General features: G+C 55.1%; 1 protein-coding gene across 2 annotated transcripts; it reads left to right on the plus strand.

Moving 5' to 3' along the window:
- Positions 1–9,203: 9,203 nt before the first annotated feature.
- SIX2 (SIX homeobox 2) lies at positions 9,204–13,619 on the plus strand. 2 transcript variants are annotated; one of them, XM_079940797.1, is made up of 2 exons: positions 9,204–10,310; positions 12,466–13,619. In XM_079940797.1, the coding sequence occupies exons 1-2, from the start codon at positions 9,745–9,747 to the stop codon at positions 12,794–12,796; spliced, it is 897 nt and encodes a 298-aa protein (XP_079796923.1). In that variant the 5' UTR covers positions 9,204–9,744; the 3' UTR covers positions 12,797–13,619. The 2 variants fall into 2 exon arrangements, with proteins under 2 accessions (XP_079796923.1, XP_079796924.1); XM_079940798.1 differs by having other exon boundaries at positions 9,204–10,304.
- The last annotated feature ends 11,423 nt before the right edge of the window (positions 13,620–25,042 follow it).

The following is a 25,042-nucleotide window of genomic DNA, read 5'->3' on the forward strand; positions in this document are numbered from 1 at the left end:
TGAGTTTTCAAACACACCCAGAGGCTAGATGCTGACTTTGGCCAACATAGATTAACTATGGAGCAAACTCAGCTTATGGAATCTGAAATGGTGAGTCCTGTGTAGTAAGAAGTTCAAAAGAGCACCTTCGAGAACCCAGATCATGCCAGCTCTAGTGGGGGATCCACCATTGATTTATAAAGGCCTCACTGTCCATCCATCTGCTGGGTTGCTGTACAGGATAGACTAGACTTTTAAAAAGAAGGGGTATGGTGGGAACGGAGGGTGGGGGGTGACTCGGGAAGATTTGTTTGTACCTGCAGCCTTACGTCCATTCTGCAAGCTCTTCCTAGGCAGCATTAATTCTGGCCAAATAAACTTGTAAGAGCATTGAAAATTTACCAGAAGTGGTAGGCTGCAGGCCACCTGTGACCCTGCTTCAGGTGGGGCTCTGCTCCGTCTTCTTTTTCATCCTGTGACATGGGCTGGAGCAGCACCTATCTGGGGTACGAGGGCAAAAGATGAAAGAGTCCTGGTGGCACTTTGCAATGTCTATAGAAGCATCTGCTCACCCACTCACATTTCATTGGTCTAAGCCTGTCACACAGCCAAGCCCAGGGTCAGGGAGGCATAAGTGGGTGGTGATGGGTTTCTACCACAGCAGTGGAAGAGTGCACGTTAATCACTCTGGATGGCTAAAGTCTTGAGAAAGAAGTGGGCAGTGTGGAGAAATAAGCTAGATATACATGCAAAGTCCGATGATAAAGGGCCTCATAAGCCACGCTAAGAAGTCTAAATTTCATCATGAGGTTAACAGGTGCCAGTACAGGAATTTAAACACAGAGTCGGGTCATCATATCTGGGCTCTGATTTGGTAACTCTGGCTGATTTGTGATGGATGGACTGGAAAAGGCACCACATTGGGGAGTGGGGAGAAGGGGAAAGCAAAGGAACTAATTTGTTTAATGCCTCTGGGTACCAGGCCCTAGACTTGGGCATTCCATAGCTGACTAGAAAACGGTAGCCGCCCACCGACCACTTCATTCTTCCACGGCCGGACTCACAGTTCCTGCGGATTGGGCGGGGCGCCATATAGTCCCGCCCACCCACCCACACAGCATCACTGATTGGGCTGGGAACCACCCGACGCAAGATGAGCCTATAAGATTCTCTCTCTCTCAAGAATTTGGAACAGGGGCAGAGATTTGGAAGTGCCTCTTGAGTACCCGGAGCGGGGGACACACTAAAGGCTAGGGAAGTATTAAAAGGAGAAGAAACAGAGAGCGCTGCTCTTCGGAGAGAGAACAAAGATTCTCCGAGAGAGGAGACTGTTCCGACACCCAGAGGGAGAAAAAGTGCCTGCCTTGATATCTAACTAGTTTCCAGTTTTTAGTTCCACCGCTGTTAAGGACAGTGGTGTCCCCTGCCCTGGAATCCATGTGCTAGCCCTGAATCCTTATAAGAAATTCATCCCTTTGTCTCTTCTGTTAGTCTGAGTGAATTTCTGAGCTTGCACATCCAAGTGCCTTGCCTCAGACACTAATTCTCTGAGTCCCACAAGCTCAGCCCAGACGTAATGGGAGCCATGAGTACACACCAGACTTTATCAACTTGGGGTTGAGGCTACCGCCATACAGCTTGCCCTGGTCACAGTGGACTCCGCCGTACAGCTTGCCCTGGTCACAGTGGACTCCTGCCCTGCAGGGGCTGGCAGGGAGCGAAGGCCACGAGCCCCAGGGCGTGGAGGCTGAAACCTGAGGCAGGGAGAGCTGGCTCTTCCTAGAGCCTAGCCCTATCTTCCTGACACCTACAGGGAACTCTAACCGCTGGTAGCTGGAAATGCCTGGGGAACCTGAACTCAGAGAGAAGAAAGGCTTGGGGGTGAGGGAGGAGCGTTTAGTGGAAAAGCTCTCAATGAAGTGGGTCAGAGCATAGATTCTGCAGCTGAACAGCCTGGATTCAAGAACTCAGCTCTGCCATAGCTGCTGGAGTTGTACTCAACCTCTCTGAGCCTCAGTGTCACCACCTGCAAAATGGAGCAGTTAATTATGCCTGGCTCATGGAGGTGTTTGGACATTATGTGAGATGTCACAATGCCTGGCACATAGGCCTTGGTAAATTCTTCCTATTATTACTTTTGCTGTGACAAAGGAACTAAAGGCAGTAACTGGCTTATGGCTGATAGTATGGACTTTGGCCTTAAGAGCTGAAGTTTCAGAGGCTCCTTACCAGCCGTATGACCTTGGTCAAGTTGCTTAACCGCTGAACCTATCTCCTCCTCTGTAAATGCTAATAATCCCCACTTTATGGTACCCACTCTGCCTTAGTATACTGCTTTGTATACAGAAGATACTCTATGAGTGGAAGACATTTGAACAGATACTCCTGGCTCTATCTCAAGGCACAGGGGGCTGAGAAGGAAGGAGTTAGGGAGCAGAGGGGAGTCACTCCGTTTACTCTAGGTCACAACGCACAATCACAATCCACACCCGCCTATGGGGCTTTCAGCGTGAGTTCTGCTTTGTCCTCAACGCTGAGAGCAAACACAACAGGGGGAGAAGCCTTGGTCTCAACCCTAAAGGAACATGCGATGTCACGCCCGTATGCAGCTGTCTTTTGCTTTGAGAATTGTCTTAATGAGACCAAAATCCTGAAAACACCGTAAGATAATAGAAAACATTATGGCCCCTGAAGTTCTCCTATTCCTTTCCGAATGGGGACCCAGCCTTTTCACATGCTTAGCTCATTTCCACTTCCCCAGCCCCTGAGAGCAAAGGTGTTTGTTATGCCTACTTTTTATTCTCCCTAGACTGGGAAACTGACTCCATAAGATTGAGTAGCTTGCCCTTGGTCACCCCGTTATTAAGTGGCAGAGGCAGGATTTAACCCAGATAGCCTGACACCAAAGCCCACACCCTCTCCAAGGCTGCCGCGGATGGTGAACTGCAGAGACCAAGGGAGTCTCACACGCGGATGGTGAACTGCAGAGACCAAGGGAGTCTCACACGTACGAGCTTCTGTCTTTCCAACTGCTCCAGGACCTCCCGTCACACAACTGAGCGCTTCCCACAGTGCCTAGACCGGGTCTGGGAATCGAGAGGGGCTTGATATTATTTGTCACCTGGAAATTAAATCTGCCTTTTGACACTTAAGTCAGGTGCTTTCTGAAATCACACTAATCATATGCAATTGTGTAAACACACCATCCCATCACATCCCGATAACAACAGCCTGAATTATTGAGCACCTCTTGTCAGCCAGATGTTTCACAAACTTTTATCTCCAATCCCCAATGCAACTGTATTCAATAAGCAAACGTTGAAGCCTTGTTGTGTGCCAACACTGGGTTATTATCCCCGTTTTACACATGAGCAAAATAAGGCTCCAAGGTTGAGAGCCTTACTTAAGTGGTGGGTCTGGACCAAGGACCCAGGCTTGTCTGCTGCCAAAGCCCACGTCCTCGGCCCCGCCCAGCCTATCTGCCCTATATGTGAGCGTTTACTAACAGTGCAACTGTATTAGAATGGTTGGCCAAAGGGCCAACCCCACCTGTCGTCACAAAACAGAATGCCACGGTGCTACCAGAGGACATCTATTAGAGGCTGACATTGACCTGATCCTCTGCAGCAGCCTCGGGCACACGTTTCCCTGAGCTACGTGCCTTCCCCAGCAGGGCTGTATCTTGTTTCTACCTACTTTATTAAAGCATTCTCACAGCAATGTGCATAAGTTAATTAGCAAACATTCTTCTATAAGAAACAGCCCCTGGATTTTAGCCTTAATTCACAGAGACAACAAAATAAAGTATTGGATTTCCAAGTTAAGAATAATCTTGGCTTTTTCCAGGTTCCCTTTTCAATTGCAGAACTTGGTGGAAACCCCTGTGCGGCTGCCTTCAATGGCGGGGTGGGAGTGCCCTCTGGCCCAGGTGCTACCCAAGTCAGGAGAGCCAAGAGCAGTCAGCGGCCAGGGGGAGGGGTGTTACTGATGAGTGGGACTGATGCACTGTAATTAATGGTAATAAAAATAGATACAGCAGTGAGAGAGAAGTGCCAAGCCAGGAATCCCTACTCTCGGATAGAATTTCTCACAGGTAATGGAAAGAAGAAAAAAAAAAAAAAGTCACTTCTTACAGGAAACCTGATCTACACGTTACCTACAGAGGATTTTTGTAAAGTAACTAAGGAAATGCAACTAAAGACAGCAGCCCCACAAAAACTAGAATAACTCTACTTGGAAAACTTTCTTTCCTGCAGCCCAGGGGGACCTGGTAATGCTATAGGCAGTTAGATCTGTAATTTCTAAGAGCAGCGCGTTCTGTCTGTAGCCTCTGCATAGCCCTACAGAGACTCCAGCACCCAGTACTTCTGGTTGGAGAAAGCCGTCACAGATCTGAGTCTTCCCCTGCAAAGAAAGGAGGGCCGGAAGGGGACTGGAAGTGAAGCACAGAAGGAAAGAGGCGGAAGAGGGCCATTCTCTTATTGGCCTGGTACTTCCCAGTTGCTGCTGTCAGTCAGATCCCACTGGTCATTCAAACATTCATTAGAACATTTCCACTGTGTGCCAGGCAGATCCGGAGTCTCCAGGCGGGGGGACTCGCGAGGGTGAAAAGCCGGTGACTGTTCCCCAAGGATCGTGGGATCAGACCCGGGCAACCTAATGCGCCTCGGAACGGGTGTGTGTCTGTCTCCGAGGGAGCGCGCTGCCCGGACGCACCCCACTTCTCGTGTCCTCTCTGCCTGTGCATCCGGCCGGTTAGTGCTGGGGGTGGTGAGCAGGGAGGAACCTGCGGGCCCTCCCGGCGCCCTTTCCCTGCTCCGTTAGAGGCCTTCGGGAAACCGAGCATCGACCCACAGACTCGGACTCTGGGACCTGCCGCGTGGGGGCGCTCGCGGGCAGACCCGGCCGAAGGCAGGGCCGCAGTGGCCAGGTCCTCCGCGCCTCCGCGGAAAAAACCCGGCGGCGGACTTCGGCCGCTTCCTGACCCCAAAGCCGAGAACCTGGCCCCCTCACCCGGATGCCCGATCCCCCAAGACCGCGCCCGCGCCCCCCAGTCCCCAACCCCTTCCCAGGCAAAGGGGCCCGGCGTCCCCTGCCAGCCCCGGAGGGAGCGCGGGGCGGGTACGAAGGGCTCCAGGACCGAGCCGTGACCGCGGGCGGGGACGCAAGGCCGCGAGCCGGGACGGGCGTCGTAGGCAAGCGGGCAGCGCCCGGGACCTGGGGACCCGTCTCAAGTCTTGTTCGGCCCTGGCGCCGTCCCGGGCCTGTTCCCGGGTTTGCCAGCCTCCAGACCGACCCCAAGCCCTACGTTCTCGCTCTTTTCGTTTAGAACCAGATCCTCTGTGAGCCTGCGGCCTCCAAACCGTTTGCTCCTGAGGGCGGCCCAGGCCGCCGCATGGGTCCGGGGCAAAAGGCCCGCAGGGCGGAGGGGCAGCGGCTGCCCCCGCTGGACGCTGCTGCTCCGGCCCTTGGGGGCCCGGAACCGTGCCAGCCACGTGCGGCGCAGGCGATGCACCGTTTCGCTCTGTTTCACGAGGGCGGCCACCCGGAGCCCAGTTCCCTGTATCCCCGGGCGCCACCGGAACCGTCTTCAAAACCGGAGAATTGCTTCGAGCGGAATTCCCGCGCCCTGACCTGCCCCAAAAGTCGGCCAACACAGAAAACCGTGCGGTGCGGGGGGTCGAAAATGCCAGGGGGCAGGCGGGGCGGCGGGGCGGCGGCGGGAGCCCCGCTTTCACCGAAACGCGAGCGAGGCCCAAGCGGGAGGCCGGGTGGGAGTGAGTGTGGGGGGAACAGGGCTCTGCGGCCGCGGTCGCAGAGGGGAAGCGCCCTGCTTCCCCACCCCCGGGCCGGGACACCCCAGAGATGCAGAACGGCGGGGAGGGCTTGAGGCGGGCGGCGCCAGGGCCGGAGTCTGCCCAGGGGATTTCTGCAATCTTTATAGGCTGGAAAAATAAAGATTAAAGAAAAGAAAAGGTCTGGTTCTCTGGTTTGGCACCGAACCCCGCCCCCTTCTCTGCTGGCGTTGGAAATAGCCAGCTAGCAGCTCCTTTTCCTTAACAACCCCTTCTTTACGAAAAGCCCCAAACCAAAGTCAGGGGAGCCCTTGCGAGGTTGGTTCCGCTGTTTTCTCCCTTTCTCCGAAAGTCCCGGGAGTGGGCCACGTGCTGCCCCTGGGATGGGCAATGGGTACCATCTGCGGGGGGCCCAGCCTCAGACTGTCCCTGACCAAGAGTCGGGGCAAAGGCACTGGGTCAGCCCACTGGGTCAGTGGGCTCGTTAAAGCTCACCCAACCACCCCTGCTGCTGCCTTCCAGAAAGTCTATCCCAAAGGACTCCAGGCCCACTTTGGAGATGAAAGGAGACGTTTCAATAAAGCCCACATTTCCACAGGTCTACAAAGTTTTCTCCTCCCCAGCCATGGAGCTTCCAGTTGTGCAGGCCTTTCAAGTGTGTCGTAGGGGAGGAATAGATTGCATAGTCCACAGATTCCTTGGATTGGGGTGGGGTAGACCCACCGTGTCTGGCACCCTCAGGCCTCTCCAGCAGCTGCTCTGAGCACTGGAACCTGGGGCTGAGATTGCCTTAGGGTCAGGCTGGCATCTATCAAATCCTGGAGGACCCGAATGCCTGCCAAGTACTCTGTCCTGTGGCAAAGGCTGTCAGGGAGGGGGCTAGGCAGGGAGGGGGCTGCAGAGTGTAAAGAGACCCTAGCTGAGCTCCTAGCCTTTTTTAGGGCAGGCGCTCAGCTGCCTCTGCTGGCAAAAGGTTCTAGCCCAGACCTGCTAAAACTGGTTTCCTACAGATATGGGGGAAGGGCAGAACTAGTGGCATATGGACACACACCCATGCATTGAGTAATGATGTTACAGGGTTTTGCGCTCACTCTTTTCACATGGCACACACTATATTATCCAAGATGGCAGGTACCGCGTGTGCTCTCCTGGCAGGTCTGACCCTTGGGCTCAGCACCCAGAGGCCACAAAGAGAGCAACACTAGCAGGGACAGTGAGTCTGAAGCTCCAGAAAATCTGCCTTAGCTGAACATGGGCAGGACCCAGGCCCGAAGGAAGTTCAATCTTGACGCTCCAAGGGTCCAGGGAGGGGCATATTCCCAGTGGAAGCTGGGGCTGAGGTTGCAGTTTCCCCACTTTTTCCAGGTTAGTATTCTTAGACGCATTCCGGCAACAGGGACCTGAAAGATCACGCAGGCTTCATCTAATAGAGAGAATGAGGTGGAGACCATAAACTGGCCCAAAGTCTCACACCAGGAAGTTACTGACCAGTCCCACTCACCTGCACCAGACTAGGGTGCTCCCCAACAGTTACGACTTGATCTTGCCAAGATGTAAGACCGCCATGGCCAGAGGTGGGACCTGCCTGCCAGTCATTAACCACGTGGCTGAGGAAGAGGTCTTGGAAAGAGTAGGTTGCCCTTTCTTGGGACGAGTAAGGTGGGCTCTGAACCTCACTGCAGCCAAGGGTAAGTACTTCCTCATGGCTTCCAGAGTCCTCTAAGCCCGACTCTGGGGCAAACCCTGTGTGGCAGCACACGGGACTCTGGATAAAGTGGCCTGGACACAGCAGGGCTCCTCTCAGCAGACTGATGCAGGCTCTGAGCATGCCACCTGAGATTCTGCAGGGAGCTGTCCCTGCCACTGGCTTGGAACATACTTTGATAACCCTGTGGTCTCCATACATCTGGACAGGCCCCCAGAGGCAAAAGTCTTAGGGAGTATCACAGGGTTCCACTCTTTCATGACTGCAAGTCCCCCACAGGACGTCTAGAATGCTAGAGCAGGGGGGAAACTTTGGGAAATGTTACTAAGGGTTAGAGGAACAAGTAGGAGACTTGCTCAAAAACACCAAGCAAAGTCACAGCTTGAACCCAGGGTTCTGGACCCGCATTCCAGTGCTCCTAGCACAAACTTCTGAGTAAATTTAAAGGGGTAGGAACCAAGAAATGCGGCCTAGACGCAGATTACACAGTCCTAAGCTGAAGGCAGAGCCGGGGCTCTGTTTTGGCTTGAGTCCTGGCACTGGGAGCCAGCGAGGCTCCAGCCTGCAACAGCTCAGAGCCAAGACGGGAAACGGAGGTGGGAAAGACCAGTCGGGGAAGGAGCTAACCCCGGGGCTTTTCAAAACCGTAGAAACAGCCGCAACACCCCCTCTTCCACTCCAGCCCTCCCACCTACTCGCCTGCCCTTCTCCCAGAGAACCAGCGCCACGTGTTTACACACGCGCCGTGACAAAGAAGCAAAAAATAGGCTCCCCTTTTTAAGCCCCTCATTCCGGAGCTCAGCGACCCGGTTCTCATGTTGGAATTGGCCAGAGCCGAGTCCAAGCTGACAGGCCAGAAGGTGGTGGATCTTGCCTCCCCGACCACCCACAGGAGAAGGGCCAAGACCATCCCAGATTCCCTGCCCTCGCATCCCTATGGGCAGACCACCGGCGCTGCCCACCGGAGTCAACTTCCGTGGAGGCCACACGGAAGTGCCGGGAGCTTCTCGGGCCGTGGGACCCGTGGGGTTAAGTCTGAGTCCCCGCCCAGCGAAGAGCCAAGAGAGCTCAGCCGGGCGGTACCGGCCGCGGGGCAGCCGGCCCGGTGAAGAGAAGGAGGAAAGGCGGGATCCTCCAAGAAGTAGATTCTCAAGCGTCCGCCCGTAGCCACTGCCAACTTTTCCTCAGTTCTCTCTTGCTCCCTCCCCCTCTCCCTCGCGGACCTCGCGGGTCCCGAACCCCTAGGGTGGGGGTGGGGTACTGTCAGCAGGAAAAGCCACATCTTTAAGGGGCGCCCTAGCGCGTCCAAACTCTCCCACCCCACTGGTCAGCTCCTGGGCAGAATCCACCCGGCAAACAGCAGCCCCGGGAGCGGCGTGACGACCCGGGGGACAGCCGGCGCGGCCTTGCGAAAAGCTGGGCAAAGTTTCTTCCCCCTCGTGGCTCCCTCCACCCCACTCCCTCCCCTTCTTCCCGGCACCCCCTTAACGTCCTCCGCCTTCTCTTCTCCTCTCTTCCCTCCCCACCTCGGTCCTCCCCTTTTCTTCAGTGCGCGTCTCCACTCCGCCCCCCCCCGCCTCCCGGGTCCAGCTCCTCCCTTGCTCTTTGGGCGTCCGCCCCGTCAATCACCGCCGCCGCTGGCCTCTGCCCGGCCCTCTCCGCCTCCCAGGCTCTTGGAGCGCCTCCGGCTCCCGTCTCGGGCTGCCCTACGCTTTGCACGGAGCCCGGCGATCTGTCAGCGGAGCAGGCCGGGGGGAGCCGCCAGGCCCGCCGGGCTCGGGTTACCAGTGACTGACAGCGTCTCCATGGCGAATAATTTGACTCCGACTATTGTCTGGCGCGGGCAGGCCCCGGGTCAGATAACCAGACCAATCAGGGCGCGGGCCGCCGCGCCTCATGCCCGCTTAGAATAATATTATTAAAAAAGCAGCGAGCGAGCTAGACGGGAGGGAGAGCTAGCGAGAAGCGAACGAGGGAGCGGCTGGCGGGCGGGAGGGCGCGGAGCATGCGGAGCGGCGCCCCGGGCGGCCCCCGGGCTTGGACGAGGACTCAGGAGAAGTGCGCGGGCGGCGGGGGCGCGGAGCGGCGCGGGACCCGCGGCCGGCTCGGGGACGTCCTGCAGTGACTCGGAGTTCTCCGGGAGCCAGCGCCAGGCCGGGCCCCCCCCCCCCGCCCGCCTCTTGGCCCGGACGGTCCGGCGGGGAGGCGCCCATGCCGGACCGCGCGGCGCGCTGAGGGCGCGCGCGGGCGGGCGCAACCGGCACCATGTCTATGCTACCCACCTTCGGCTTCACGCAGGAGCAAGTGGCGTGCGTGTGCGAGGTGCTGCAACAGGGCGGCAACATCGAGCGACTGGGCCGCTTCCTGTGGTCTCTGCCCGCCTGCGAGCACCTCCACAAGAATGAAAGCGTGCTCAAGGCCAAGGCGGTGGTGGCCTTCCACCGCGGCAACTTCCGCGAGCTCTACAAGATCCTGGAGAGCCATCAGTTCTCGCCGCACAACCACGCCAAGCTGCAGCAGCTGTGGCTCAAGGCGCACTATATCGAGGCGGAGAAGCTGCGCGGCCGGCCCCTGGGCGCTGTGGGCAAGTACCGAGTGCGCCGCAAGTTTCCCCTGCCGCGCTCCATCTGGGACGGCGAGGAGACCAGCTACTGCTTCAAGGAAAAGAGTCGAAGCGTGCTGCGCGAGTGGTACGCTCACAACCCCTACCCCTCACCCCGCGAGAAGCGCGAGCTGGCGGAAGCCACGGGCCTCACCACCACGCAGGTCAGCAACTGGTTCAAGAACCGGCGGCAGCGCGACCGGGCGGCCGAGGCCAAGGAAAGGTACGAGTAAGTAGAACTTCGGCGCCAGCTACCCCGGGCTCGAGGGAGGGGGTCCCAGGGCGTCCACTCAGCCACTGAAGAGGCTTGAACTGGGCCCGCTCGTCCCAGCAAGGGCCCTGCTGCAGCCTGGTCTGACCCGGACGGCGCTTGCCGGCGACCAAGTGATCCGAAATTTGTCTAAAGCGGGCAGAGCAATCGGGAAGTTGTCAACTAACTCCCTGGTCGCTTGTGAGCAAAAGTGGAGAAGCAGCGACCTTCGGGACAAAGGCAAGACGGTAGGCCTGGATTCCAGGCACGGGGCGCACAGCGGGCAAGGCCTGTTAGTCCTCCGAAGGTCGGAGGACACAGGGTTTTGGCGAGGACTATGGGGGGGCGCGGTGCGGGGTGCGGGGTTTAGACTGCCTGTGAGAATTCACCAGCACTTCCCAGGGCTTCCCGTCTGCCTCACTCAGCTACAGACCGTGTGATTTGGGGTCAGTACTGGGATTGGAACTTTCCTGGTACGACGTGGATGTGGAGCGGCCTGGAAGAATTTTCCTTGTCTGGATAGGAGGGTTGATAGGGAAAGTCTTATCGCGCATTGAAGGGACCAAGAGGTGAAAGGCTTGGGGAGGAAGTGTCAGCTCTAGGAGAGAAGAGAAACACATGTCCCTTTTTCTGCCTCGTTGGACCCAGCAGTCCTTCCCTGGCCTGCCAAGCCCTTAGCTCCTCTCTGCTCAGGCTCTACCCTCTTTGGCAGGTAGGTCGGTATGTCTGGGGTGAGCTGAGAGCAGCAGAAAGGCTGGGAGTTGCTTGTCCTCAGGGAAACCGAGACTTGCTGAACTAGCCTTGCAGTTGACCATGAGGCCGTTGTGGCTTTGGCCCCTCAGAACCCCAAATCTGGAGGGGGAGAAGCTGACTGTGGGAACAGAATCAGCCTGAGTGTAAGAGCAGAACGAGACACCCGGGGTCTGTGGTACGGGGTGTGTGCAGCCCGGAGTGAATGGCCAGGGTCAGAGTACGGGTGCTGAACAGTGGAATCAGCGGTGGGACTCGGGGGGCCGGGGGGGGGGGTGGCTTCAAGCTGACCTTGGTCTCTAAGACCATGAGGTTGGAGCATCCACAGTTGTAAGGATTCAGCTGCCAGCCCTGTGGGAAGTTCCCTTCCAGGAAAACAGAAAGAAAAGGCCCTGGGGAGCCAGTAAAGAGAGAATCTACCCAAGAATTCAAACCTCCAAATCTGGGCAGGGGCTGTCCGACGGTCAGAGACAGGGCAGGAGGTGGGTTCTCCCTGCTGAGGTCCCCCTCCCCCCAGAATACAATGCATCCAGAGTCCTGAAGAACTAAGTTCTCAGGTCAGGCCCCAGGTGAGGGCTGAAGAGTCCCTCAGTTTCTGGTATGGTGAAAAAGTCTAGGCCAGGATTAGCAATCCCCTTCACTCTAACTTCTCTCTTCTCCCAGAAGCTGCCCCCCACACCCCAGCTTCAGGCCCCCAGCTGAAGTTTCTGCTGTGCCACCAGGGAAAGGGAGTCCTGCATCCTTAGGGCCTCGTTCCTAGGCCAAGCAAGGAAAACCCTAACAAGGCCTGCCAGTTTGGAACTAGAGGGAAAAGACCCTTAGCTCCAGGAACCTGGCCCTCAGACCGGGTTTTCCCTCAAGCAGAGAAAAGCAAAGGGAGATGAGGACCTGTGATATCCCCAACCTCAAGTGGACCCTCAGCCTAGAATCTAGGGTCCCTGACTCTCCTGGACCCACTTCTCCGCAACAAACGCTGGCTTGAGTAGCCAAGAGTGATCTGAAAACCCAGGCACCTTCTCTTCCTCCCTGTCCCTGTTCCCTACAACTCCAATGAACCCTGCTCCCCTGCCCCTCTGCTCTGGAAAAGAAAAGTCAGCCACTCAGTGGGGGTAGGTAGGGAGGGCAGAACACACGGAGAGCAGAGAGATATTCGTGAGATTGAGAGCAGGAGAGGTGGGGAGATAGAAACGATACAGGGAGAAGGTATAAGAGAGAAATCGGGTCTGGAGGGACTGAAAGAGCCAGAGCCCAGGCTTGGCCGCGAAACATGTTAGAAACCGAAAACACCCGCAGGCAGCGCGCGGCGGCTCTGGCTCAGGGCGACGCGGCGCCGATCAGCCTCGGTTTCCCCGCTGACCCGGCTGCTTTGCTCCTGCACTTGCAGGGAGAACAGCGAGAACTCCAACTCCAACAGCCACAATCCGCTGGCTGCGTCGCTGAACGGCAGTGGCAAGTCTGTGCTAGGCAGCTCGGAGGACGAGAAGACGCCGTCGGGGACGCCAGACCACTCGTCGTCCAGCCCCGCGCTGCTGCTCAGCCCGCCGCCGCCACCCGGGCTGCCGTCCCTGCACAGCCTGGGCCACCCTCCGGGCCCCAGCGCCGTGCCCGTGCCTGTGCCGGGGGGAGGCGGCTCGGACCCACTGCAGCATCACCACGGCCTGCAGGACTCCATCCTCAACCCCATGTCGGCCAACCTCGTGGACCTGGGCTCCTAGAGCCCCGCCTGCCTCGACGCGCTTGCCTTCTGGGCTGGTCGCTCGGGACCTGAGAAGGACCGTGTCCGGAGGGCGCCCCGCGCCGGCGGCCCCACCAGGTACTGGAAGACCCGCGCGCTGAGCGGGCAGAACTGCCGGCCCGGGCAGGGCGGATGGCTCTCTGGTTTAGTCTTTGTTCGGGATTTATTTTCAACAAGTTGCTTCTTTGGAGATCCTTTGGAGGCCTGGGACCGGGTCTTGAACCAGGGAAGGGAATAAATTATACACCATTCTCCTACTCTCTCTCCGTGCCTCCTCTTCCGCTCTCTTCCCTTGCCTTCCTTGCTCTTTCTTCCTCTCATTCCCCTTCTCTTCTCTCTTCTCCTTTCCCTTTCTTCTTCTTGCTTTCCCCCTCTGCACTGTCTCTGTTTCCCGCTGTACTTCCGGCTTGCCATCTCTCGCTAGGTTTCTATTACTCTATCTCTGTTTTTCGGTTTCTCCTCTCCGCCAGCCTCCTGCACCTCGCGGGCTGTACGCGTCGGTCTTTCTCCTCGTGCCTGGCGGTCTATTTGCCCTCCCCCTATTCCTCACTTTACGGGGGTGGGAGTGGGAGGGGGAAGAGCAAAGAAAAGACAGGGCCTTTGAACCCGGGCTTTCTCCAGAGGCCCTCCCCCCGGGGTCAGCTGGGGGCTGCAGGTGTCAGCGCTGCCTAGTAACTTAAGTGAAAGAGCAAGGGCGGCGGCAGGGAAGCCCCTGAACGCCCCCTTGCCGCTTGCCCCTCTGCTTTGGTGAGGCCCCGCCACTCGCTCTCCTCTTCCTCCTGGGACTGTGGCCGCCGTGCTCCCGGCAGAGCGTGCCTCCGAGCCGCAGACTTGCCATCTCCCTGTTATGTCCTCATGTGAATGTTCTTCGGGAAATATTTCTGCTTTTATTTTATAATAAAATTAGAAATCATAAATATATATATATATGGATATATACCACGAGGCCCGCGAGCCGGGAGTGCAGCTGTGTCTCATTTCCCTACAGGGACTCGACACCCCGGGTGGACCGTTCTGGGCAGCGAAGCCCCATGAGTCCCAGAAACCGGGAGGCGCCTTCCCCCACACACAACGTTTATGAGTCGCAAGGTGAAGGGGCTGAATACTCGGAAACCTCCTGCCCCAAAGCACTCTGCCCCTTTTCTTGTCCGGGAAGCTCCCTGCAGGAGCGGGGAAGGGGCCTGTCCCTCTTGGGGACTCCTCTCCCCCCACCAGCCGAGCAGTGCCCTCACCTGCCTCTTTCTTCACCTGGGAATGGGGGTAGGAAATGAGAGGCTGTGTGCGTAACGTGGTTACGTGTGTTTGGACATGCCAAGGCTGGGAAACAGGTCGGGCCGTGGAGGTTTCCTGAAGGGCGGACGCCTTAGCGGTGGTCGCCATCCCCAGAACCAGGCACGACGCACTGGGCAGATTCGCGGGCCGAAAGGGCAGCCGCTGGTCCAGCCGCGAAGCCCGGGTCGTGCGTGTAGCCGTGGAACGAAGGTCTCCACGCTCAGAAATCCGTTGGTTTGGCGTGGAGATGAAGGGGCTTGGGGAGAAGGGAAGTCCGGGAGACTCGGGGAGCCGGGCGCGCCGGGTGCGTGTTCTAAACGGGAACAAGCGGACGCCGGGGCTTGGATGGTCAGGCAGAGGAGGCACCTCCGTGCGTGGTGCGCCGTAGGTGCCTCTGCGGCTGTAAATTAACCTGCGGCGCCCCCTCCCCTCTCGGGGAGCCAGCCTCCCTCCCCATTAAGCGACAAGTCTAAGCCGGTCCAGGCAGGTCCGAAGCCGGCGGGACTCCTCGAGGAGAAAGTTGAGGCTTTTCCGTCTCAGGTCTCGGTGGCTGTTGGTACCATACACATTACTCCTCCGCGACCCGGACGCTTCCGACCGGCCCTGGGTGGGAAGGGATGGAGGGGAGGAGGCGCCCTTCTGACCCCGTGATCCTGGAGCTCCAGGACTTCTCCGGCGCTTTCCGCCGGTGAAATCAGCGCTCGCGGAGAGCACTTCTGCGCGGACTTTCTAAATATCAAGGATTCCTTCCCAGTCGAGACCCTCGGGGACGCGGGCAGCTGGGCGGGCTAACTTGGAGAGGGAGGCTTTGCCTCAGCGTAAGCTCTGTGCAGTCGTGGGGGTCAAGGGAATCCCTAGCAGCATAAGACGGCATCAGGCGCCCCACGGCCCCTGCACCCCCAAGAGGAAGTGCAGTCCTGGCAGCTCCTGTCGCCTCTCCTGGAGGCTGTGCTCTCAGGGGACAACTCAGGTCATCCTGGGCCCGAGTGCCCCCCCCTCCCTGACTGGCGGGGCATAGAGCCTGCTACTGTCTGAGGGTCCAGAGAGGCTCAGGGAGCGAGAAGCTGCCTCGAGTCAGCCAAGCTGAGCCGACAGACCCGTCCTTACTTCTCGAAGGGAGGAAACACAGTAGTCCCTGGAGCCCACATCTCCCCTACCTGCCTCCTATTTTCTGCACTCACAATCACAGGCAAACAGGCTCGGTACCAACTTTCACAAGGACACGTACACATTTATCATTCGATTCACTGTGCTGGGCACTGTGGGTAGCACAAAAACTCACCCACTCACACTTGTGGCCACACGGGGAAATATCATACTCCGTCACACATATGTTCACACACACACAAACAACACATAGACACTCAACCCATTTTTACAGACACACAAACGCAGGCACTCAGGTGAAACACGCCCCTGCACAGATGAAAGGGAGATACCTACACAAATGAGCCCCTCCCTCCTCCTTGTACTCACACAAACACAAACCTCTGCTTCTCCCCAGAAGCCTTCAAACCCACCCTCCCACCGGCGCCCCAGCGAGCAGCCCGTCCCAGCCGAGGGACCTGCTGGGGCCAGAACACAGCCTTGAAGACCGGCTGGCCGGGAAGGCCTTGGCTCTAGGCAGCTGTGGCCCAGAGAAAGAGACGGTCCTAGCCCGAGGCTGCAGATGGTCAGGGACCCCACCCTTATCCAGCGGTCCAGGTGGACTCAATGGAGTTTGCTGGGAGTTCTCACTTGCCAGTAGGGGGCGGGCTGCCTGTCCTGGAGCTTTATTCTGGCTTGGTGGCGCTACTTGTTGCAACTTCCCTCTTTCCCTCCCCCTTGGAAAGCTAACTCCGAAAATATTTATTTAAAAGGGGAAACTATGCAGACGTTCTGAAAATAAACCGAGCAGCTACTCACCCACTGTATAAATCTATACAAGCCAGTCCTCCATTCCACACTCCACTAGACCGACCGCGCCAACTGGACGTAACTTTTGCACAGATGTTGCCAGGTGAACGCAGCTATTCCCCGCCGGTGTTCACCGAACAGTGTTCCCGATGACTTGTCATCCTTCCCCTCTGCCAGTAGCCACTGAAGAGTTCTGCTCAGGCCACCTGAAGGGACGCAGCAGCTAGAAGCGGGAGCCTCCCTCTTGGCTTCCCTGACCATGTTCACCTTTCATTTATTCCCAGCCAGGTCCCATACGCATGTACCCTCCAAGGTAAAACCCTAATGAAGGAGGTAGAACCCAGCCCTTGAGGGCAGCTGGCCGGCTCATCTGCTTCGGGGCTGTAAAAGTCAAGGGCTACTGAAGGCAGACGGGAGCGTGAGGGCTGGCTGTGCTCCCCGCGCAGTCTCCTTCCTCACCCCGCACTCAGCACCCTTCTCCAGGCTTCAGGGCAGGCCTGGACCTGGTGTCCCTTCTGCGAAGAGCATCTCCAGGGAGTGGCCTAAGGAGCAGGTGGTGATGGCCTGCCACACAAGAAAAGGTTAAACAGAGCCAGGGAGATCTGGGGAGAACACCGGTCTACTTGGTCCTCAGTTTAACTCAGTCCCTGTTTAACACAATTTTGGCCCCTGAGAAAAGCAGGGACCAGCCGAGTGGGGACACCAGAGTCAGGACACAGGGAATTTGGCCTCCTGGATTCCACCAGTGCCCACCTCTTGCTGGGATGCTGCCGGGCCTCCGTACAGGAAACTTGTGAATGTTTTTGTATTGAGGGGCGGGTGGAGAAGGACAGAGGAGGGCTAGGGCTCTTGACTGGGCCCCTTCATTTTCTCGTGTTCCCCATTCCAACACTACGGCTTGGGTACCCTGGGCACTAGAAGCTGCCTAGGGATGCTGGAGAGGGAAGCGACCACCTAGTGCGTAAGGATGTACTGGGAGGTGTGAGAAGGCATAAGAGAGTGTGTGCATGCAATAGGGTGAAAAGCCGCGCTGGTGTGAATAGGTGGGGCCGACGTGTGCATTGAGACCGTGGCTGTTTTTGAGTCCGGAGGTGTGTGGGTGAGCCAGTGAGCTGACCAGGGCGCTCGGAGGAGCCCGGAATGCGGCTTGTAAAGGAGGCGCCTGGGGCTGGAAGAGAACCAGCCTCTCCTCTCGCGCCGCGGGAACCCAACCCTGCCCGGATTTTTCCTGATTCGATTCCTGAAGCCGCTGCTGGACGCGGGCAGGGTGAGCAGGGAGGAAAAGAGGGTCTCTGGGTTGCTGCTGCTGGGGGCCGCGCAGTGGAGCCCGGAAAGGTCTCGAGTCCCTGTGTCAGGGTCAAGGCCTCGAGAGTCGCCTCGCAGGAGTCTCTTCTCGAAACTCTGTGGGTTCCTGTACAGCTGTAACTCGGGAAATGTTTCTCCTGGGTTGTGGGGTGGAATCAGAGAGGAGAGGATCAGATTGGGTGCCCTCAAGTGGGGTGAGTTTTCCACTCTGTTTCCCCCTCGATCTCAGCAGCAGGGCTGCTCCCCCACCAGGTGAGAGTCTAAGAAAGACCGTGAGGACGCGCCTGAAGAAAGCGCACCTTGCAAGGCCCACAGGAGCCCCTAGTTGCCCCAAAGGCTCCCTTTCTTGGAGGACCCACAAACCCGATAGGCTGGCACGAGGGCGGACACGTAGGAGGACGCCTTGCTTAGGACGGTAGCAGCCCTGGCCGTTGCCAGGGATAAATCCAGAACTACCAGTGGCCCGGCCCACCCGGAGTACCAAGTGCTTCCTCGCTCTCTGAGTAGCGCGCACCCGCTCGGACTCTGGCGCGCTGCAAGGAGAAATTCTGCGGCTCCGGGCGGCCGAGGCCTTCGCAGACCCAGCCGCGCGCTCGATGCCAGGCCCGGCGCGACCGGCTTTTTGGGACAAGGGACCCGCGCGCTGCTCGAGATGACGCGAAGCTCTGGGCCCTGAGCACAGGGGAGCAAGGGGACCAAGGGACTGGGCAGCCTCATTCCTCTGGCCCTTGAACTAGCGGCTTGGGTCGCGCCGCGGGAGATGAAGCTGTCCGCAACTCTGTAGCCATCCCGTCTCAGGGCACTCAGGCCCGAATGGCCCATGCCTGGGACTCTGCAGTCTCCGGGCGGAGTGTAGCCTCGGTTGCCCCGGCCCGGGAGTCAGACCAGCCGCCTGAGGTCCTATAAAGGGAATGACGGGTCAGACAGGAGGGCAAGAGAAGCCGCGGGGGTGGGGCTTGCAGAGCTGCAGGCCCTCCACTCCCTTCCTTCAGGGCTTTTCCAAGGGTTTGTGTTGGCTGCCCAGCCAGGACCTCTCACTAGTTCAAAAGCTCATTGCTGGCAGAATCATCCGGGTAGCTTGCCCTGGGCCGTGGAGACGCAGCTCGATGGTGACTTCGTGGTCCCCAGAGTAACAGGTCATACTTGCCATTTCGTGAACGCTTACTCCGCACCAGGCACTTTACACACCTGGTATCTGTTTAATTCTCACAGCGGCCACACAAAGAAGCTATTATTACTGGTACATGAAACTGAGAAGTCACGTTCGGGAACTTGCCCAGAGTCAGACACGTTTACAGCGGCGGGACCTGCATTTGAACCTGGTCCCTGTGAGTCTTCAGCGCACGTTTTCCCAGGGTACCGGCTGCAGACGAGCGCGGTGCCCGGGAGTGGAGCGGCGCCTAGTCCCGGGGCCCCGGGTGGCAGGGGCTGGCGCAGATGACTCCCGCGGGGATCGGAGGCAGCACGAGGGCGATGCGAAACTCGGAACCAGCACTGGCTCCGGAGCGAGCTGCGGCAGCGGAGCTCAAAGCCTCAGTGACCCGCTGAAGTCGGGGGAGAGCGTTTATCTCCGCAACCATCAGTGTAATTACCCCGTTCCCTCATTTGCGCTCTACGGTGTAGTCTTGACGCACCGTCGGGTACCAAGAAGCGGATTTCGCCCAGCGCGGGTTACTCAATAGTAAAGATAGAACCTTGGGACCCTTGGGACCCTGCTGCCGCCTCCGTCTTCGCCCTCCTGAGACTCCGACCCCGTCTCCTCCATTCTGCTCGGGAAGATGAGACTGATTCGGGGATCCTGAGGGCTGAGACCTGAGCCCTGGGTGGGACGCCCTCCTCTCGGTCCGCGCCCCCCCCCCCCTCAGCCCCATCAATCCTGTGCTGCGGACAGGGCTCTCTGTCTGGTGGACAGTAAATAAAGCATCGTTCAATTAACACAGGTTTACTGCTGCGGTGCGAGGAGGTCAGAAAGGAGGGGCAGCCCAGACACTGTTCTGCAAAGACCAGAACACACGGGGCCCATCCCCGCCCCACTCCCTCCTCCCACCCCCAACACACACACTTCGGCCCCACCGGAAGCCCCCATTCCCTTCTCCACCCGCGGAGCTGTAGTTGGTACAAGCGCTCAGATTCCACCTGAGCTAGGTGATTCTGTCAGTTTCAAGACAGGGAGTATGAAATACCCTATTGTCCCGAGGCAGAGCCATTGGCGACCCTGGAAAGCTGCCCTGAGACACCTGAACTATTGAGGGAGTCACCTGGTCCAAGGAGAAGGAAGAGAGGGAGTGGTCGGAGACTGAAGCTAGGCTTAATTAAGGAGGCCAACCAGGAGGTGTGAATCACTCCTCCCTTCTCCTCCTGAGGGAAGAGCCAGACCCTGATGGGGTGGGGGAAGGGAGATGGAAGGGATTAGAAACAGAAAGGGTGAAGCTGAGTAGTTTCTAAAAACAAAACAATATAGGTAATCCTAGTGTTTATATGGTACTCGGCAGGGTGTCAGTGGTTTCAAAAACTTCCTGTCATTTAATATTCACCATTGTATAGGGTAGGCAGGAAAGGAATTCTTCTCCCCAGTTGACAGGTGAGGATGGGAGCCTAAGGAAAGTGATCTATGTGACTTTCCTGAGGCCCAAGTTAGCGGAGGCTCTTTCCTCTGCACTCTGTTGTTGAGGTGACTTTTTTAAATTAATTAATTTATTAGTTTATTTATTTAATTTCTTATTTGTTTGTTTAATTTATGGCTGCGTTGGGTCTTCGTCGCTGCGCGCGGGCTTTCTCTAGTTGCCACGAGCGGGGGTACTCTTCGTTGCGGTGCGAGGGCTCCTAATTGCGGTGGCTTCTCTTGTTGCGGAGCACGCGCTCCAGGCGCTTGGGCTTCGGTAGTTGTGGCACGCGGGCTCAGTAGTTGTGGCGCACGGGCTTAGCTGCTCCACGACATGTGGGATCTTGCCAGACCAGGGATCAAACCCGTGTCCCCTGCACTGGCAGGCGGATTCTTAACCACTGAGCCACCAGGGAAGTCCCTTGAGGTGAATTCTTTTTTTTTTCAGTACGCGGGCCTCCCACTGTTGTGGCCTCTCCCCTTGCGGAGCACAGGCTCCGGACGCGCAGGCTCAGCGGCCATGGCTCACGGGCGCAGCCGCTCCACGGCATGTGGGATCTTCCAGGACCGGGGCACGAACCCGTGTCCCCTGCATCGGCAGGCGGACTCTCAACCACTGCGCCACCAGGGAAGCCCAAGGTGAATTCTTGAGTTTGGGGGAAATAGCAGATACCAAACCAGCCCAAAGAGTAGAGATTGTTCCCCGGGGTTTGGGGGAGTGATGCAGAGAGATGGCAGCCATCATGGAGCTCTGGATGCCGCTATAGAGACTTAAAGTAAACGTACCTCAAAATCAGAATAACCCATCCCTGAAATCACTAGAAAGAAGGCCTAATCACTGAGAGAAACGGGTCTCTTCTAACAGGCCGCTTCCATACCTTCCCCAAGGGGAAGTGGGCAGAGAAGAGAACTAGAAGTGTGCTCTCTCACTGGGCTCAAGACCTGTCAGTTAAGGCTCCCAGCGAATGAGTTGTGAGCCAGAGATTTCCTCAGCAGGTGAATACTGAATTTTGTGGGTGGTCCCCAAAGGGCTGTAGGTGTTTTTAGCTGGAGAAAATGGGAAGAGAGTCAAGAGTTCTGTTTACGCGGAGAGACTAGACGCAGGTGTCTGTTCAGAGTTGTAGATGAAGTCGAGTCCCTTTATCATTTACTTATTATTCTATAAAGAACTAAGTTAAGCAAGTTAAGCAATCACCCTAAAGGCCGATAAATGTTAAGTAGGAATATTAAATAGACATGACTTCAGAGCAAGGATGAATGTCCACAGTGGCTGGAGCCAAGACACAATCTCTGGGGTTAGGCAGTGCCTCCCTCCCTAGAGACCAGGAACCAAGAGGGGGCAGGGAGGCACAAACAGGTAGTGCCACGTCACCCCACGGCAGCTGGGCTGTGCTGGGCACCAAACTTGAGTCCAGGAAAGAATGAAAATGTCACCATATCTAGTAGCTGTGGCAACAGAAGTCTTCCTCAGGCTCCGAGTCTACCCAGCACAGGCCAACTTCCAAGCAGGTGGAGCTGAGGCAAAGAGCAGGAAAAGAGACTGTATCAGGTATGGCTGCAAACAAATGAATCCCCAAACAAGAGCTTGTTTCTCATCCACATAACAGTCCAGTGGGGTGTTTCTGGACAACACGTGGCTTCCCGTGGGGTGATTCAGGGACCAAGGCTTCCTTATCAGGTGCCTCCACCCTTAGAGTCCTTTGCATTTGGTTGCCAGGTGGGTAAGAAGCATGGAAGACAGGCATGGGAGGTGTGGGGTGGGGGACAGGTTTGGAGTGGTACACATCACTGCCACTTGTATTCCATTGGCGGTAACTTAGTCATTTGACCAACCCAACTGCAAGGGAAACTGGGAAATGGAGGAAATCCCAGGAAAAGGATTTACTGATTCTGTATGGTTAGTCAATCCTCAGTGATTTTAAAGCAGAGAAATCTGTATTCTGTAAATTTTCCTTTTTCATGCATCTATATATCTATATATTATTTTTTTATTATTATGACTTGAGTCCTGTTTTTTGGTTTTTGTCTTGCTTGTCTTGGTTTTTCTGTGGTGAGGAATACATGTGGAGATACCACTCCTACATTACAGACCACAAGTCAGTTCACGTCTCTGGGCCTCATTTCCTCATCGGTTGCATAGTGTATTAATTAGGGTAAGGTTCAGCTGGAAGTGATGGAAAAAAACCCAAATAAGAGTGGCTTAAGCATAATAGAAGATTATTTCTCTCACACATTAACATCTAGGTAGGCAATCTAAGATTGATGCAAAGCCAATCTCCTCCTACTTTGTTGTTGCCCCTAAAGAAACCTAGACATTGACTTACTAAACTAAAACTTTAAAATCATCTATTTTAAATATGCTCACAGAGCTAAAGGAAACCATGTCTAAAGAACTAATGGAAAGCATGAGAACAATGTCTCACCCAATAGGGAATATCAATAAAGAAATCAGAACAATAAAAAGGAACTAAATAGAAATTCTGGAGTTTAAAATCACAGTAACTGAAATGAGAAATTCACCAGAGGGACTCAACAACAGTTTTGAGCTGACAGAAGAAAGAATTAGCCAGTGAAGTTACCCAGTCTGAGGAACAGAGCAAAGAATGAAGAAAAATGAATAAAGTCTATGAGACCCGTGGGTCACCATCGAGCATACCAATATATGCATACTGGGAGTTCCAGAAGGAGAGAGAGAAAAGGGCAGGAAGAATATTTCAAGAAATAATGGCTAAAAACCTCTCAAATTTGATGAGAAACATTGATTTACACATCCAAGAGGCTCAATAAACTTCACGTAGGATAAAGTCTAAGAGAGCCACAGTGAGACATATTATAATCAAACTGTCAAAGGACAAAGAATCTTTTTTTAAATTGAAGTATAGTTGCTGTAGAATATTATATCTTACAGGTGTACAATACAGTGATTCACAATTTTTAAAGGTTATACTCCATTTATAGTTATTATAAAATATTGGCTATATTCCCTATGCTGTACAATATATCCTTGTAGCTTATTTTATACCTAATAGTTTGTACTTCTTTTTTTTTTTCAAGATTTTTTGATGTGGACCATTTTTAAAGCTTTCATTGAGTTTGTTACAATATTGCTTCTCTTTTATGTTTTGGTTTTCTGGCCCCGAGGCATGTGGGATCCCAACCAGGGATCAAACCCGCACCCCTTGCATTGGAAGGCAAAGTCTTAACCACTGGACCACCAGGGAAGTCCCTAGTTTGTACTTCTTAATCACCTACCCCTATTTTGCCCTTTCCCTCTTCCCTCTCCCCACTGGTAACCACTAGTTTGTTCTCTGTATCTGTGAGTCTGCTTCATTTTTGTTATATTCACTAGTTTATTGTATCTTTTAGATTCCACATATAAATGTGGATACAGTATTTGTCCTGTGGATAGAGGACAAATATCATACAGTATTTGTCTTTCTCTGTCTGACTTATTTCACTTAGCATAATGCCCTCCAAGTCCATCCATGTGGCTGAAAATGGCAAAATTTCATTCTTTTTTATGGCTGAGTAGTATTCCACTGTATATATTCCACATCTTCTTTATCCATTCATCTTTTTTTTTTTTTTTTTTTTTTTTTTTTGCGGTACGCGGGCCTCTCACTGTTGTGGTCTCTCCCATTGTGGAGCACAGGCTCCGGACGTGCAGGCTCAGCGGCCATGGCTTATGGGCCCAGCCGCTCCACAGCATGTGGGATCTTCCCGGACCGGGGCACGAACATGTATCCCCTGCATCGGCAGGCAGACTCTCAACCACTGCGCCACCAGGGAAGCCCCTATCCATTCATCTTTTGATGGACACTTAGGTTGCTTCCATATCTTGGCTATTGTAAATAATGCTGCTATGAACGCTGTGGTGCATGTGTCTTTTTGAATTTGTGGTTTTTTCAGATATATACCCAGGAGTGGAATTGCTAGGTCATATGGTAGTTCTATTTTTAGTTTTTTGAGAAACCTGCGTACTCTTTTCCATATTGGCTGCACCAATTTACATTCCCACCAACAGTGTTCCTACTGGAATAGACACTTACTCAGGGTACGGATTTACCTTCCCTGCCAAAACCACCATCCATGGGCTTGTAGAATGCCTTAGTCACCATTGCGGTATTGCACACAGCATTGCTTCTGATCAAGGAGCTCACTCCACAGCAAAAGAAGTGCAGCAACAGATCCACGCTCATAAGATTCACTGGCCTTACCGTGTCCCACAACATCCCGAAGAAGCTGGCTTGATAGAAAGGCGTAATGATCTTTTGAAGCTTAGTTACAGCACCAGCTGGGTGGCAATACCTTGCATGACTGGGGCAAGGTTCCCAGGAAAGCTGTATATGCTCTGAATCAGCATCCAATATATGCTGCTATTTCTCCCAGAGCCAGGATTCACAGGTCCAGGAATCAAGGAGTAGACGTGGGAATGGCACAACTCACTATTCCCCCTAGTGACCCACTAGGAAAGTTTCTGCTTTCTGTTCCCACATTATGCTCTGCTGGCCTAGAGCTCTTAGTTCCAGAAGGAGAAATGCTTCCACCAGGAGACACAACAGTGATTCCATTGAACTGGGAGTTAAGACAACCACCTTCCCATGCCTCTGAATCAGCAGGCAAAGACGGGAGTCACTGTGCTGGCTGTGGTGATTGGTTCTGACTACCAAGGAGAAACTGGACTGCTACTGCACTATGGAGGTAATGCAAAGCATGTCTGGGATACAGGAGATCCCTTAGGGCGTCTCTTACTATTACCATGCCCCGTAATTAAGGTCAACGGAAAACTGCAACAACCCAGACCAGGCAGGACTACTAATGGCCCAGAGCCTTCAGGAATCACACCACCAGTTAAAGAACTATGACCAGCTGAGGTCCTTGCTGAAGGCAAAGGGAATACAGAATGGGTAATGGAAGAAGGCAATTATAAATACGAGCTACAACTATGTGACTGGTTACAGAAATGAGGACTGCAATTGTCAAGACTATTTCCTCCTTATTTTGTTATGATTATATTTGTGTGTATATATGCATATATATTAAGCAACTATCTTTGGGTTTTTTCCTCTCTTATTTCCTTCTCATGTAGCGTAAGATGTATTGACTTTACATTATAGTATTTACATATTATCATTTTACACCATAGTATTT

The sequence above is a fragment of the Stenella coeruleoalba genome (assembly GCF_951394435.1).
Source record: "Stenella coeruleoalba genome assembly, chromosome: 13".
Classification (NCBI taxonomy): Eukaryota; Metazoa; Chordata; class Mammalia; order Artiodactyla; family Delphinidae; genus Stenella; species Stenella coeruleoalba.